This window comes from Erpetoichthys calabaricus, chromosome 15, assembly GCF_900747795.2.
Source record: "Erpetoichthys calabaricus chromosome 15, fErpCal1.3, whole genome shotgun sequence".
NCBI classification, from domain to species: Eukaryota; Metazoa; Chordata; class Cladistia; order Polypteriformes; family Polypteridae; genus Erpetoichthys; species Erpetoichthys calabaricus.
Genome location: NC_041408.2, coordinates 90,136,273 through 90,154,170, shown reverse-complemented (window position 1 = coordinate 90,154,170; position 17,898 = coordinate 90,136,273). Strand labels below are relative to the sequence as shown.

The 17,898-nt window shown below is 41.9% G+C and overlaps 1 protein-coding gene across 1 annotated transcript in view; it reads right to left on the bottom strand.

Annotated features, from left to right (window-relative positions):
* The window catches only part of dst (dystonin), a 565,996-nt gene that overhangs the window by 373,150 nt on the left and 174,948 nt on the right, over positions 1–17,898 (bottom strand). The window contains exons 7-8 of the mRNA XM_051919257.1: positions 16,772–16,849; positions 9,800–9,892 (exon numbers count right to left, since the gene is read on the bottom strand). Coding sequence (XP_051775217.1) covers positions 9,800–9,892; positions 16,772–16,849 — 171 coding nt within the window. The remainder of the gene's footprint in view (positions 1–9,799; positions 9,893–16,771; positions 16,850–17,898) is intronic.

The following is a 17,898-nucleotide window of genomic DNA, read 5'->3' as shown; positions in this document are numbered from 1 at the left end:
CACACGCATATCAGACACATGGTTCCTGTGTTTATTGATTAACAGCTCTAGATGTCAAAAGCATTAAACCAAAGCTGAAGTTCTGAACACTGGTCTCATATTCATCTTTGGATCTCAAATCCAAACATCTTCAGCACATATCAATAGCAAATGAGCCGGTCTGTAAATTCCCTCAATCACAGAAGACGAGCCCACTGCTCCGCCAACACAAACGGCTCCAGACAAGACCTCGCTCTCTCATGCCGATCATCAGAGGCATTTTGTCAAAAGCCTAACAAGAAGGGAAGCTTATTAACTTTTAGAAGTAATGAGAAACAGTGAAAAAAAAATGTCAGGCCAGTGCCTAGATTCCAAGTAAAATGAGTGAAGGCCCCTTCTCCCTCAAAGTGAAAATTCAAGAAGGAACAGGTCCATACCCAGTAGCACTAATGCCAAACTCCTTGCGTGAGGCTGACAGCGGCAGGTGTAGGCACATATTATAAATCTCCCAAGCTAGCTGTCAATATATTTTATTACCCCAAGCACAGTTAAACATGTTTCTAAATAAATTTGTAATTTTTTACTAGAAGGTATTCGGTGCCGCATCTCAAACATTCTTCTTTTGCTGATAAATGGCACTGAGGCCGAGCTGCCAAGTCAAGTGGCTAACAGGCGTACGCTCAATCAAAACTACTGGAAGCTCGATTTTCTCCTGTGTTCCCTAAAATAATCTGCCTTGTGGGCAGGACAGATCATTCAAAGCAGCCGCTGGGCATTGAGTGCAATTTTCTTTCTTTTTTTAAAATAAATAAATAAACGGCACATTCCGGGTTTGGCTGAATGTCAGCTAACTATGTGCACTATGTGTCTGTCTTTATCACACAAAAATAGTAGAGATTGTTATCTGCACAGCATCCTAAATTAAATCTCCACCGCCGCGGTGCTGCCGTCGTCGTCGTGATGGACAAGACTTCTTCCTTCTGAGAAAAAACCCTGATATTCACTTTAACCTCCTAGAGAGCTCCCTCTACAGGCCACTCTGGTTATACATGATAAAGTTCACAATGCCAGAGACTGAGTGCTGAGGCTTTTATCCTGTTAGTTTCAAATTCTACATAAAAATAAATAAATAAATAGTATGGTCTTCTTCTGGCATCTCATTGTATTGTTGTGATTCATGGTGTGTTAATTGTTTTTGTATGTACACTCACTACTGATTCTGTGTGTTTATAGTTTTTTTACCCATAGAGAATTTACTCTTTTTAGGTGTGTTTGCATATAATGTGCACGGCACCCATTGCAAAATCCCATGTCCATCTGTCTGCCTGTCTGTCAGTCCACCATATTTCCACCTGTCCATCCGTCCTTCCGCTCATCACCCTGTTTGTCTATCTGCCCATCCATCCATCCACCCATCTGTTTGCCCATCCGTCTATCTGCATGTTCGCCTGTCTCTTTGCTCATCCATCTGTCCGTCCATCTGCCTTCCCGTTTGTCCACCCATCTGTCTGTCTGTCTGTGTCTTTTTTATAGATTGGACACCAAATCAGCACACAGGACTCCAGATGAGGCCTCACCAGTGTGTTATAAAGCTTGAGCTGAACCTCCTGTGACTTGTACTCCACACATCAAGGCGCTATATAACCTGATAGTCTGTTAGCCTTCTTAATGGCTTCTGAACAGTGCCTGCTGGTTGAAAGTCCACTACGACTTCTAAATCCTTCCCATAAGTTGAACATTCGATTTTCTGACCTCCCATTGTGTATTCAAACCTCACATTTTTACTTCCTACGTGTAATTCTTTACATTTACTGACATTAAATTTCATCTGCCCAAGCCTTCTGCTGTCCAAGTCCGTCTGTGATGATTCAACGGATTCTCGATTATCTGCTAATCCACCTATCTTGGTATCATCTGCACACTTAACCAGCTTGTTACTTCTATTCCTATCTAAATCATTTTTATATATTAAATATAGAAGCAGCCTCAGCACTGACCACTGCTGGCCACCACTCTTAACATCAGCCAATTCTGATGAGGTTCCTCACACCATCACCCCCTGCTATCTGTGTCTGTGACAATTCTGCACTCATCTACACTCCACACCCTGAACTACCACTTCTTTTAGTTTGATGCCCACTCTCTCAGGTGGCACCTCATCAAATGCTTTCTGAAAGTCCAAATAAATAATCTCATAAGCTCCACTCTGGTCGTATCCTTTTCTTGCTTCCCCATACAATTCCAGCATGTTAGTAGAACACGACCTCCACGTCTGAACCCAAGCTGACTGCTCAGTAAAACTCCTGTTCCTGCCACGTGCTGCTCAGTCCTATCCTTAATAATTTACCTGTAATAGGATGGGATTAAAAATGGACGTCACACCTTGAGGCGGATGGGCTACAACAGTTGAAGGCCACGTCAGGTTCCACTCCTGTCAGCCAAGAACAGAAAGCTGAGTCTGCAGTGGGCACAGAATCACCAAAAATGGACAAAGTGTAGCCTGGTCTGATGGATCTCGACTTTCTGCTGGGGCACACAGATGGTTGGCACCAACAGCATGAATCCAGGCACCCAACCTGCCTTGGTTCATGAGTCCAAGCTGCTGGTGGTGGTGGTGGTGGTGGTGTGATGGTGTGGAGAATGTTTTCTTGGCACATTTTGGGCCTCTGTTAATACCAATCAGTCACCCGTTGAATGCCACAGCCTATTTCAGTTTTGTTCCCTGGTCATGTGCAGCTCTTGATGGCTACATCTCCTAATGGCTACTTCCAGCATGATAACGCATTGCATCACATAACAATGAGTTGTGTTCTTCAGTGGACTTCCCAGTCACCAGATCTGAATGCAGTACAGCATTTATGAGATGTGGCAGACTGGGAGATTCACAACTTGAATGTGCAGCTGACAAATCTGCAGAGATTGTGTGAGTACAATCAGGTGGACCAGAATCTCAGAGGAATATTTCCACCATCTTGTGGAATCCACGCCATAAGAGGCTTGTGTTGAGACCAAAAAAGGGGGCCCTACCCAGTATTAGTACAGTGGTCCAAAGACGCTAGACAGGCAGTGTGCTGTACTGTACTGGTGAAGGCTCTGGGCTTTCCGACCTTGTGGTTGTGGGTTCAAATCCCACTACTGACACCACTGTGTGACTGTGAGCAGGTCCCTTCACCTGCCTGTGCTCCAATTGGAGAAATAAAAAGAAACGTAACCCACCGTACTTTAGATGTGGTGTGTGACGTCGGATAAAGGCGCCCATCAAGTAATACTCATTTTCTGAGTGACTGTATAATTTAATAAAAGGCTGTAAGAAACTGAGAAAATATTCTAGAAAAATCAAAGCATAAAACAATCCACATCCAAGCTTAGAATGAAGTGTTAGGTTAGCCCCAGTCTGAGACAGCAGAGGGCAACAGAGTGGCGCTTTCATTTAAGTCCGAACCGCAGCTGATCTGGAAAAGATTAGCAGAGCGACTCCTAACAGGGAAGTTGAGTGCCATTATATTTTAAGCAGCGGTTAATATTTCAGCATAATGATGGTATAATCTTTCATGAAGTGTCATTCATATGACACACAAACATACAATTTTGGCAGATCGCTGCTGCAGTGTGGTTTAGGAGAGACAGAAATAAATTTCAAATTCAAATATTTCAAAGATCACTCTTCATGGCTGACTCATTATCTTGTAACAAATGCAATGCGTATATCTCTGTTATGTGCCATTTGGTATAGGATTTGTAAAAGCACTGTTAATGTTTGTGAAGTGATGCACCGTCTGTTGAAATGAGAAATGTAACACATATGTCTCCGTTTATATGGCATTTGGTATGGGATTTGTAAAAGCAGTGTCAATGTTTGTGATGTGATGCACCATTTGTTAAAATGTCAAATGCAGTGTATATGTCTGTTATACAGCATGCCATTTGGTATCGGATTTGTGAAATCAGTGTTAATGCTTGTGATGTGCCATCTGTTGGAATGACAAATGCATTGTATATGTCTCTATTATATGCCATTTGGTATGGGATTCATAAAAACACTGTTAATGTTTGTGGTGCGTCATCTGTTAGAATGACATATGTAATGCATATGTTTCTGTTATATGCCATTTGGTATTGCATTCGTAAAAGCAAGTTAATGTTTTTGATGTGATGCACCATCTGTTGGAATGACAAATGTAACAGATATGTCTGTTATATGGCATTTGGTATGAGATTCGTAAAAGCAGTGCTAATGATTATGATGCACCATTTGCCGGAATGACATATGCAATGCATTTTATTACTATAAATATTTGTGATGTGCCATCTGTTGGAATGAGAAATACAGTCAGTCAGTCATTATCCAACCTGCAATATCCTAACACAGGGTCACGGGGGTCTGCTGGAGCCAATCCCAGGCAACACAGGGGGCAAGGCAGGAACAAATACCGGGCAGGGCACCAGACCACCGCAGGGCACACACACACACACCAGGGACAATTTAGGATCGCCAATGCACCTAACCTGCATGTCTTTGGACTGTGGGAGGAAACAGGAGCACCCGGAGGAAACCCACGGAGACACAGGGAGAACAAGCAAACTCCACGCAGGGAGGACCTGGGAAGCGAACCCAGGTCTCCACCACAAATACAGTGTATATGTTATATGCCATTTGGAATGGGATTCGTAAAAAACAGTGTTAATGTTTGTGATACATCATCTGTTAGAATGACATTGTGGGAAGCAGCCCGGACACAGACAGACGGGCATCATTTTGTCACCCAGCACACGTTTATTTACAGTATGTACAATAAGTCAAAGTACAAACCCAGTGCCTCCAGCACCAATCCCACAAAGTCCAGGCCTCTCTCTCCAGTGCCTGCCTTCTTCAGGCCGCCTCCACTCTTCTCCAACAAGACTCTTGTCCACCTCCACCCGACTCCAGTCTCTGTCTGCAGGGAGGCGGCCGGCCCCTATTATGCATGCCCGGATGGGCTCCAGGTGCTTCCCGACACTCCTCTGCCGACACTCCCGTGTGGAGGAAGTGCCGGCTGTGCACCCAGAAGCCCTCTGGGTGTCCCCGTTCTACTTCCCCCCAGCACTTCCGGGTGTGGCGAAAGTGTTGAGGTCCAGGGCTCTCCAGGCACCGGGGCGCCCCCTGGCGGTGACCACGGGCCCCTACAGGGTTGGGCTTCCAAGCCCTACACCGTGGTCCCCAACGTAACCAGGGCGGTTGCCCCCTCATGGTCCGGAATACACTTTGTAATGCACTGTCAAGCATCTGTGCCTAGATGTCCGCTGACAAGTTCAACCAAGATAAGCAATACCAATGCAGGGTGAGAGAGGGCACTGTCGCATTTGGCATCCTCTTCTTTCTCCACAGCCTATACAAGACGCACAGACAGGGCACGCACTACTGGCCATGATGTCACTAACAAGTCCTGCCCCTCCTGGTTGTTCCGCTATAAAAAGCAAGGAGCCAAAAAGGTGTCAGCTTCATCCCAGACTGGAGCAGATCAATAGGAAGACCAATAGCTCCATGTCTTTTAAGTTCTACGGTATTCCTATTTATTTTATAACTACTCCTTTTTGTAGGACCTTTGGTTTTATTAAACAGGGTTACTGAGTTAGTACCCCAATGTTTTCCCTGCTCCTGGCTGCCTCCTAATGTGTGTGATGCGCCATTTGTTAGAATGACAAATGCAATGCATAAGACTCTGTTATATGCCATTTAGAAAGGGATTTGTAAAAGCAGTGTTTGTGATGTGATGTGCCATCTGTTGGAATGACAGAGACATAGCAACCAGACAGACAAACAGATAACGACACACAGACACTTTTACTAAGGTGAATGTTACTGAAAAATTAGATGTGCTGCTGAAATAATCCTTGGTAACCCTATGGATTTCAATGCAGGGATTGTTCTGGTTAATTGGTAAATCAAACGTATGCGTTTGGGCTGTGGGGTAATGTTTTTATGATCCTAATTAAAAGCATGTTTTTTTGTTACAAATTACGGGTGATTACAATTAAATCACTTTGACTGGGATGGTAAGAATAAAAATAAAAAAGATTTATAATGATCAGGACTGGCCGTGTCCACTCATTAGTTGGCTTGATTTACTTTTTACTTTTACTTATTTAGCTGACGCCTTTATCCAAGCCGACTTACGACATCTGAGATATAATTGGTTACATTTGTTTGCTTTTTACCAATTGGAGCACAGGCAGGCAAAGTGACTTCCTGGTGGTCACACAGTATCAGTCACTGAGGGGGCAATTACATTTTCACATAATGCCGTTTCCTTGTTGGTTAACTTTATTCACTAGATGCATGATAAAGTTGTGCCCTGTAGCTAATATTAGACTCTAGGTGATGACCTGAAAACATTCAGTGGCAAATATTTGTAATATAAGAGGAAATCAGCAAGGGAGAATTCATTTTTTATGGCACTGCAACTAAATGTGAATAAAAACAGCCACAAGAAGACCGCCACTGGACTCTGTGACCCCAAGTGAGAGTTTATGAAACTGTTCTAAACCTGTTAAAGTTTGTTTTCGCTGGCTTTAATCTGAACAAATATTGATTAAGAGCAGCACAGTCCACGTCCATAGACAAGACCCTGCAAGCTGTTGTATGCAGGAATGTAACAGATTATTTGTACAAAAACAGGGTCACATTTTTCTGATTACTTTCAAAATATTTTTCATGGAGGTGTAAGACCCACACTCGGCAAAACATGTGGAATATTTGTGGAACCACCATGCGACATTTACTGAAACGAAGGCAAAAGGCTGCCAACCACAGCCAGCTGTAAAGCCAAAAAAAACACACACCCAGCCACCAGGCAGAAGTCACAGAACAGTAGAAAACATCACGTCTACTCCATCTAGCTGTCCATGTAAACTTCACTTCTACACCAGCTTAACCAGTAAAGGACTGTGGGCGACAGGAGCTGATCCTGGCATCACTGAGTACAACCTGTTGGTTAGACTGACCTTAAATGTCAAAACAATGGGCACACCATCAATCAAAGGCAGGATGACTACTCACCAAGAAAGAGCAAACATTAAAACAATAAAATAAAATAAAAATCAATCATACGGTGTGATAATGGGAATGAGAAGAGCAGCAACCATCAAGTCAGATTCATATTTATATAAACCAATAGAAGCAAAAGTCACCAATATTACCAATCTCAGCGTACGATTGAACAACGCTGTTGACAATGTGCGATTAAAATACATTAAACATAAAACAGAGTGGTGACAAATAACATTTAACTATCAATTATATAGCAACTTTCACATCTATCTATCTATCTATCATATAGTGCCTTTTGCATCTATCTATTATACAGTGCCTTTCCTACCTACCTATCTTATTATATGGCACCTTTCACATTTATCTGTTTATGTTATATAGTGCCTTTCATATCTATCTATCTATCTATCTATCTGTCTATCTGTAGACACAGATCAATATTTATCTATCTATCTATTATATAGTTTATTTCCTATTTATCTGTTTATCTGTTATATAGTGCCTTTTACTCTATCTATCTATCTACTATATAGTGCCTTTCACATCTATTTATCTATCTGTCTATCGATAGACACAGATCAATATTTATCTATCTATCTATTATATAGTTTATTTCCTACTTATCAGTCTATCTATCTATCTTTATACTATATAGTGCCTTTCACATCTATCTCTGTCTATCTGTAGACACAGATCAATATTTATCTATCTATCTATTATATAGTTTATTTCCTATTTATCTGTCTATCTGTTACATAGTGCCTTTTACTCTATCTATCTATCTTTATACTATATAGTGCCTTTCACATCTATCTATCGATCTGTAGACACAGATTAATATTTATCTATCTATCTATCTATTATATAGTTTATTTCCTACTTATCTGTCTATCTGTTATATAGTGCTTTTTACTCTATCTATCTGTCTATATACTATATAGTGCCTTTCACATCTATCTATCTATCTATCTGTCTATCTGTAGACACAGATCAATATTTATCTATCTATCTATCTATTATATAGTTTATTTCCTATTTATCTGTCTATCTGTTATATAGTGCCTTTTACTCTATCTATCTATCTATATACTATATAGTGCCTTTCACATCTATCTATCGATCTGTCTATCTGTAGACACAGATCAATATTTATCTATCTATTATATGGTTTATTTCCTATTTATCTGTCTATCTGTTATATAGTGCCTTTTACTCTATCTATCTATATACTATATAGTGCCTTTCACATCTATTTATCTATCTGTTTATCTATAGACACAGATCAGTATTTATCTATCTATCTATCTATCTATCTATCTATCTATCATATAGAACCTTTCACTCTATCTATCCATCTATTACTTATATAGTGACTTCAAATCTATCTTTCTGTCCATTTATTTTTTATGGGGAATATCTTCTTATAATAATAGAAGGTAGCAGTGTGAACAAATAACATTTTTTTCAGTCAAGCTTAGTTGTGTTCACTATTTAACTGACTTTAATAATTGCCATAATTCTGTTGATTTAATTAGGGGCAGTTGCTGTCAATCTATTCATTATATAGTGCCTTTCGTATCAATCTAACTATTTGTCTATTATACGGTGCCTTTCAAAACTATCTCTTACATAGAGGTTTTCATATCTATCTATCTATATATAATATAGTGCCTTTCACTATTTATCTGTCTATTGTGAAAGTACAGCCCAGACACAGACAGGCACACACCAACAGTTCCCAAAACACACACTTTTATTTATTTACACTATTTACAGTATAATGAACACAGTCCCGCACACAACCCAGTGTCCCTACACCAAATACCCCTACGTCTGTTCTGGGCCTTCTAGCAGTCCTTCCTTCACCGCCTCCACTCCTCTCCTCCGAGCCTCATCCCCTTCCTCCCAACTCCGGCTGATGACTGGAGGGAGGCAGACCCTTTTATTTCCACCTGGACGGGCTCCAGGTGCCCTCTGATGAACTTCCTGCGCACCTGGAAGCACTCCGGGTGTTCCTGGTATTCCTTCCGCCGGCACCTCCGGGTGTGGCAGAAGTGCTGACGTCCAGGGCTCCACAACCTTCCGGGCGCCCCCTGGAGGTGGCCATGGGCCCCTGTAGGGTTGAGCTTCCATGCTCAATTCCCGTGGCCCCCATACAAACCAAGGTGGCTACCCTCTCGTGGTCCAGGGGAGGCACAGTCCCTCTCCTGGTCCTTCCAGGCGTCGCGGCTGGGAACAGCCCCCAGCTGACCACCACACTATCTATAATATAGTGCCTCTCGCATCTGTCTAGCTATCTATACTTAGATAGGCTTACTTTTCTGCTAGTGTGAAGACGCCATGCTTTAACTGAAGCTCAGCCACAGTCTGATCCTTTAGAAGAGACCTTCTAAAGAGACCACAAAGAACAAGAAAAAGCTTTCAGTGTATGCGCTGAAGGCAAACTAAGAATAAACTCGTCACTATCACAGGAAACAGCTTACATGTCCTGCAGACCGTCCAAAGACCACAGCCACAGACCAACTACAATTTGCAGACAACTGATAAAAATGACAATTTTACTTATGAATTTCCAGAATACACTTGCAATAAAGCTAACCTTTTTTATAAGGACAGCCACAGTTCTTTAACTGGCCACCACTAGAAGCACTTGCCCTCTTACAAGGCTCCACTCCTATCTTATTCTCCTTAAAATCTTTGCCCACCACAACAACAGAACAGGTAAATGGCGGACAGGCTAGACGCATTTTGAAGCGGTAGGAGGAGCAGCGATAAGGACAGCCATGAGCCTACCTGAAAGTGCAGGATGATGGTCCATATCAAGCCTAGCGTCAGCTTCGGGTTCCCATCTGTTATGTCATCATTTCTGATGTTTACAAGCTTTACCTGTAGTCGGTATAAAAGAACAGCATTAGAAGTGTAAAATAAGGAGAAATTTAATAAACAGTAGAACGAGCATCCCGAGGCATCAGGCTAGACAGATTTGCTGTTCCAATTAGCTGTTAGGCTTTCCACCTCATCTACAGTATATTACTCGGGATTTTGTTTTTCTTTGTTAAATTCTAACCTCACTGTGAGGAAATGAGTATATGATTCAACGTTTTAGCTATCGACTAGGTGTGCTACCCATCTAAGACAAGGGTTGATATCTAAGTAATCATCACAGACCTTGGCATTAACGCTTGCAGTGCACCATGCAATGCACATATCTCTGTTATATGCCATTTGGTATAGGATTTGCAAAATCAGTGTTAGTTGTACATGAGAGCAGTTGTTGACTTCTGTAGAGAAAGCCGTTCCAGTATCTACTGTACTCCACCAGAGCGCAGTGGTGACGATGAAATAAAGACTACATAAAAACAGAAATTAGCTTAGCCATCTTGTGACATCTAACATATTCAACCTCATGTCCCTATAAAAATGATGTCCCCAAATATATTGTGAACATGGAAAGCATGAAGTCAACGGCACAGAAAACCGACTTGAAGTGATGGAGCTGTGATGTCTACTCCATGCCATATCACTACTCTATGGTGCTATACTATACTAATACTATAAGATGTAGTACTATTATATACTACACTACACTATACTACAGTATGCTATAATACAGTATATTATTCTGTGTTACATTATGCTATAAAATGCTATGTTATTCAATACTGTAGCATCCTATAATTATGCTATGTTACATTAAACCCTGCTATGTTATACTATGCTAGGCACACTATATCATGCTATGGTATACCATACTATACTATGATACATATATTATGCTATGGCATACTGTACTACACTATACGCTACTCCAGTATGCTATGATAATGTATCCTATGCTATATGATGCTATAAAATGCTCTGCAATCACATACTATACTATGCTATGCTATGTAATATGTTATCTTACACTGTACTATGTTATAAAAAGATTATGTTATCCTATATTATAGGTATACATTATGCTATGTTACACTATACTCTGCTATGTTATAAGTTATCCTACGCCATACTACGCTATAAAATGCTATGTTATCATATACTATAGTTATACTAAATTATGGTATGTCATTGTATACTCTGCTATGTTATGACACTATATGTTATCCTATGCTATACATTGCTATTATAATAATAGTAATAATTCTTTTAATTTACATAGTGCTTTTTCTCTCTAATCAAAGCGCTCCATGCAGGGAGTACCCTGGACTCAAACTATACTACACTACACAATGCTGTTTTATCCTATACAATTGAATATACTATGCCAAGTGTCCAACCCATGTGCCCAGAGGGAGTCTTCACAGCTCAGTACTGACACACAATACCAGTCCGGTGCACAAGGTGGCACTGTCAGTAACACCTTTTGTCCTTTTACCTATAGAAACAAGGACATCTAGAGACATGACGGATGTCACTTCTGCCTCCAGTCCGGAAATTTCACCTGTTCCACCATGTTGAAAGCCACAATTCATCCCTGAACCCACATCTGTGAGCGACAACAGTGCTTTAACTCAAGATGTCGACCACTGGAGATCTTTTGTTGTTTATTTTTTCTTTTTTGTCTCAACTGGCCAATTATTAAATGGGGTGTCCGAAAACCTTCATCTTCATTTTGTCTCATCTTTCATGTTATACTGTACTATGTTATGATATATTATGCTATACAGTACTCTGCTACATTATAATGTGTAACTCTGCTCTATTCTACACTATGCCATACAATGCTGCCTTACTAATAATGCACACCGTTAACACAATGTACGACTTGATGGAAATGTAGAATGGTGAGGGCCGTAACTAATGAATTGACAATTCAGTGTATGACACTGAGGTAAATAAATGCTTGTAAAAGTAAACTTTTCTTTCTCTTTTGAATAAATCGAGCCACAAGAGGGCGCCAGATGGCAGCAGATTAGAACAAGAGCCATATGGCTGACTTGTCTGTGAGGAGAGTACGGTGTGTCCACATCTGCCAAGCTTGTGGGTGCTCAAGGAGGCCATAAGCCATTTCAGCCAGTAGGGGGCACTCCACCAGACATCCTAAGGATGCAGGATCAAATTCCTTTGCTCCCAGTCTATCAAATAGCAGGTTGTAAACTTTATATTGGTGATAGCTGTTTGGCAGTGATGGTTCATTTGTATGAGCTTCGCCTAATCAAATTCTATGCAATGGGCACCATTATGGCATTAATTTCTTCTTCCACAGTACCAAGAAGATGCTCAATAAGGACGACTGACCCCGCCTCCTCCAGTCAGAGCCTGATAAAGACTGGATGTCCCTGGAAGGAGGCATCTCCTTTGGACCTGAGCTTCCCACACTGGATGGATGGAGCTCCTCCAAGATAAGGGAGCAAGTAACGGCAAATAACAATGATAGTTTTTTTTTTTCTTTTCACACTACAATACATTAAATATCAATATTTTATTTGATTCATAGTTTGTTTGAATTTAATGTTTTGTAATATTAAAAACCATGTTTAAAAAAAAAAACGGTTCTTTTATCTGATAATAAGGTTAGAATATAGCTGGAACTGAATAGGGTGAGGAGTCTTAAGAGCAGGCAGCAGCACACAACTGTTCGACGTAAGGACAAGAGCTGCGCCAGTGAAAGTCAAAGAAGCTATCATGAGGGTGAAAAACAAAAAATAACCATTTGAGACATCTGTAAAACCTTAAGAAATCAGCTGTCTGGAATATCATGAAGAAGAACATAACAAAGGGACTGGTAGTCCAAGGAAGACCTACACTGCAGATAACAGAAGAGTCCTCATTATGGTTGTAAGAGCCATTTTCCTAGTTCTATAAGATTCATGAATATTTTACTAGATAACAATGCATAATCTATGGGAGGTTCCTATAACCCCCGTAAGTAGAATTGTATTGGTATATTCTTGCCAGGGCAGCACGGTGGCGCAGTGGTAGCGCTGCTGCCTCGCAGTTAGAGGAGTCCTAGGTTCGCTTCCCGGGTCCTCCCTGCGTGGAGTTTGCATGTTCTCCCTGTGTCTGCGTGGGTTTCCTCCGGGCGCTCTGGTTTCCTCCCACAGTCCAAAGACATGCAGGTTAGATGGATTGGCGATCCTAAATTGGCCCTAGTATGTGCTTGGTGTGTTTGTGTGTGTCCTGCGGTGGGTTGGCACCCTGCCCAGGATTGATTCCTGCCTTGTGCCCTGTGTTGGCTGGGATTGGCTCCAGCAGACCCCCGTGACCCTGTGTTCGGATTCAGCGGGTTGGCAAATGGATGGATGGATGGATATTCTTGCCACTTCTAACAGCTTTGAGTAAACATTATTGTTCAGTTAGTGACAGCCTTGCCATGACTAAGGTGTGGAAGGCATAAGGTTTTAAACCGTGCCAACTGGCCTACGGGCCTTTTGAGTGTGTGAAGTAAATATGTAAGAAAACAGCACGTAATTTATGTGCTGTGCCGTACGTTTAAAGTGTACAGAAGAAGAAGTTAAGGACTTTTAAGTACAGAAATAACTAAAGTTTCTGAAGAAAAGCTAAGTTTAGAGAAGATACATTTTTCTTTTTTTGCCTTTTATTCTACGTGTAACTATTTTTCTTTTTATTCTTGTGTGGATTATTTGCTTTTAAGTTTAAATAAATATTTTTAAAACAAACTTTTGGGACTGTGAGATTTCTTTCGGCACGCGTTTTGCCCGTACTCGACTCCGCCTTACGCTACGGCGGCTACAATGCTCAAGGAAAAAGCTGCAAAAGCCTGTCTGACAGAACAGGAGGCCGATGTGGACGTGTCAGAGACGACTATCAGCAGAAGACTCCAGAAACACAGAGGCCACACTGCAAGATGCAAACCACAAAAACAGGATGGCCAGATTACAGTTGGTGAAAAAGGACTTCAAAGAGCTTGCAGAATTCTGGGAAAAAATCATGTGGACAGACGAGACAAAGATAAACCTGCATCAGAGTGATGGTAAGAGCAAAGTGTGGAGACGAAAAGGAACTGCACAAGATCCAAAGCAGACCACCTCATCTGTTAAACATGGCGGTGCTGGGGGTGTTACAGCTTGGGCATGTATGGCTGCCACAAGTCCTGGGCACACTTCTCTTCACTGACAGCAGTGGCACAATGAATTCTGAGATGTAGAGAAACATCTCATCTGCTCAAGTTCCCCTAAATGTCTCCAAACTCAGTGGACGGCACTTTATCCTACAAAAAGGTGATGATCCAAACAGACTGCTAAGGCAACACAGGAGCTTATCAAAGCTACAAAATGGAAAATTCTGGAATAGCCAAGCCAGTCACCCGATTTTAATCTAATTGAGCAGGCCTTCCATATGCAGAAGAGAAAACGCAACAGGACAAGCCCCCTGAAACAAACAGGAGTTGAAGATGGCTGCATGAGAGGCTTGGCAGAGCATCGCCATCTTCAGCACCTGCTGATGTCTGTGAATCGCCGACTTCAAGCGGTCATTCCATGTGAGGGATACGCGACAAAGTGCTAAATATGACAACGGCTTTAATAGACCTGCCATTGTTATGTCTCAAACATTACGATGCCGTGTAGAAAAAGTGCTGAGTGACTGAAATGTCTGCAAATCCCCTTAAATGAAAGTCTATAGTGTGCACTTTAATCACAATGTCTGAATGATTTGAATTGTAATTTTAAACTGTGGAGCACAGGAGGAAATCATGGAAAAATAGGTCTTTGTCCCAGACATTATGGGCGGCACTGCAATTAAATAATTTGTACAGGATTCTGATACATGTGTATCGTATATATGTGTGAGTGTATTAAACAATATCCTTGTCTATTCATTTATATATACAGGTGCTGGTCATAAAATTAGAATATCATGACAAAGTTGATTTATTTCAGTAATTCCATTCAAAAAGTGAAACTTGTTTATTAGATTCATTCATTACACACAGACTGATGTATTTCAAATGTTTACTTCTTTTAATGTTGATGATTATAACTGACAACTAATGAAAGTCCCAAATTCAGTATCTCGGAAAATTAGAATATTGTGAAAAGGTTCAATATTGAAGACACCTGGTGCCACACTCTAATCAGCTAATGAACTCCAAACACCTGCAAAAGCCTTTAAATGGTCTCTCAGTCGAGTTCTGTAGGCCACACAATCATGAGGAAGACTGCTGACTTGACAGTTGTCCAAAACATGACCATTGACACCTCGCACAAGTAAGGCAAGACACAAAAGGTCATTGCTAAAGAGGCTGGCTGTTCACAGAGCTCTGTGTCCAAGCACATTAATAGAGAGGCGAAGGGAAGGACAAGATGTGGTAGAAAAAAGTGGACAAGCAATAGGGATAACCGCACCCTGGAGAGGATTGTGAAACAAAACCCATTCAAAAATGTGGTGGAGATTCACAAAGAGTGGACTGCAGCTGGAGTCAGTGCTTCAAGAACCACCACACACAGACGTATGTAGGACATGGGTTTCAGCTGTCGCATTCCTTGTGTCAAGCCACTCTTGAACAAGAGACAGCGTCAGAAGCGTCTCGCCTTTGGACTGCTGCTGAGTGGTCCAAAGTTATGTTCTCTGATGAAAGTAAATTTTGCATTTCCTTTGGAAATCAAGGTCCAGAGTGTGGAGGAAGAGAGGAGAGGCACAGAATCCACGTTGCGTGAGGTCCAGTGTAAAGTTTCCACAGTCAGTGATGGTTTGGGGTGCCATGTCATCTGCTGGGGTTGGTCCATTGTGTTTTCTGAGGTCCAAGGTCAACGCAGCCGTCTACCAGGAAGTTTTAGAGCACTTCATGTTTCCTGCGCTTGACGAACTTTATGGAGATGCAGATTTCATTTTCCAACAGGACCTGGCACCTGCACACAGTGCCAAAGCTACCAGTACCTGGTTTAAGGACCATGGTATCCCTGTTCTTGATTGGCCAGCAAACTCGCCTGACCTTAACCCCATAGAAAATCTATGGGGTATTGTGAAGAGGAAGATGCAATACACCAGACCCAACAATTCAGGAGAGCTGAAGGCCACTATCAGAGCAACATGGGCTCTCATACCACCTGAGCAGTGCCACAGACTGATCGACTCCATGCCACGCCGCATTGCTGCAGTAATCCAGGCCAAAGGAGCCCCAACTAAATATTGAGTGCTGTACATGCTCATACTTTTCATGTTCATACCTTTCAGTTGGCCAACATTTCTAAAAATCCTTTTTTTGCATTGGTCTTAATTGATATTCTAATTTTCCGAGATACTGAATTTGGGACTTTCATTAGTTGTCAGTTATAATCATCAACATTAAAAGAAATAAACATTTGAAATACATCAGTCTGTGTGTAATGAATGAATCTAATATACAAGTTTCAGTTTTTGAATGGAATTACTGAAATAAATCAACTTTGTCATGATATTCTAATTTTATGACCAGCACCTGTATAATACTGTATTCATGTGTTCATGGATGAAAATAAGAATAACTCTTTATAATTAAAACAGTATTTATGAGTTTCATTCTGCAGACCTATGTTATCAATAACTCAGGAAAAACATTTATTTAACGTTTATTGATGTTGCTGTTATTTAAGTGTTTATTTAACAGGAGACCCTCGACTCTGCCATCGTCCCCTAATTGTGGTGTGAGACGTGCACACCAGCCTGACGTGTGACCCTGCAGTGCCCTGACATTTTGGTCACTCTGCCTGACAGCCATTACGATTTTTTTTGTTCTGTTTAAAAAACCCAAATGGGCCCATTGATTCCCCCAAACCACCACCAAGCATGCACAGTCCCTGAGCCGTGTGGATGTCATCGTCTTACCTGCCGTTTCTTCAGATAATCAAGTGCAATCTGGACATTCTGCAGCCTGTGGAAGCGCATCCTCCCTTTCTCCCGAGGCTATGAAAGACAAACAGCCATGGAAAGTAATGTTAGACTCTCAGCTCAGAGATCGTCTGCCCAGCAGAGGCGTTGCTCAGCTCCACAGTCGCTCCAAAGGTCTTTGTGCCACAGACACCAACAGACGTGGGAGGCTTGGGTCCTGAGCCAGGCCTGCTTGGGGCAGCTATGAGAGGATGAAGAGCACCAGACCTTTAAACAAGATATATCTTTAACAACCCCCACCCCAAAAAACACCAGTCCATCCCACCCAAACCCCACTCCTTGTAGCCCTCAGCAGGAGAACAAGAGACACAGAGAACAGTCAGAAGCTACGTGCCGCTGTTAGCTTTGGTGTTTCTTTCCTTTCCTGGAGCCACAGCTCCATGGGGGTTGCCTAACTAGCAGTGAAGATGGAGACACAGAGCGGCCAATTCACTCTCGCCGTAACGGCTCGGGTCACTGCCTGCTTTGCAATTTTCTGCAGTCCCCAACCTCTCTCTGTACCCCCATCTGATGTACATGGTTTGATGTCTGAATGCTGCGCCACTTTATTAAGTATTATTTAATATAGCGCCTTTCATGTTCATATTCCTTGCAATTTGAAAGGAACAGAGAAGTCAGTCCAGCCAATGATTGCCCACTAATCTGGGCATGTGATAGGAAAAAATCATTTCAATGATAAAATCTTAATGCATTCCTCCCTGCGTGGAGTTTGCATGTTCTCCCCGTGTCTGCGTGGGTTTCCTCCGGGGGCTCCGGTTTCCTCCCACAGTCCAAAGACATGCAGGTTAGGTGGATTGGCGATTCTAAATTGGCCCTAGTGTGTGCTTGGTGTGTGGGTGTGTTTGTGTGTGTCCTGCGGTGGGTTGGCACCCTGCCCAGGATTGTTTCCTGCCTTGTGCCCTGTGTTGGCTGGGATTGGCTCCAGCAGACCCCCGTGACCCTGTGTTCGGATTCAGCGGGTTGGAAAATGGATGGATGGATGGATCTTAATGCATATAATTTGGACATTTTATCTTGCTCAACATAATAAACTATATAACATGAAAGTGACAACAAACTCTTAA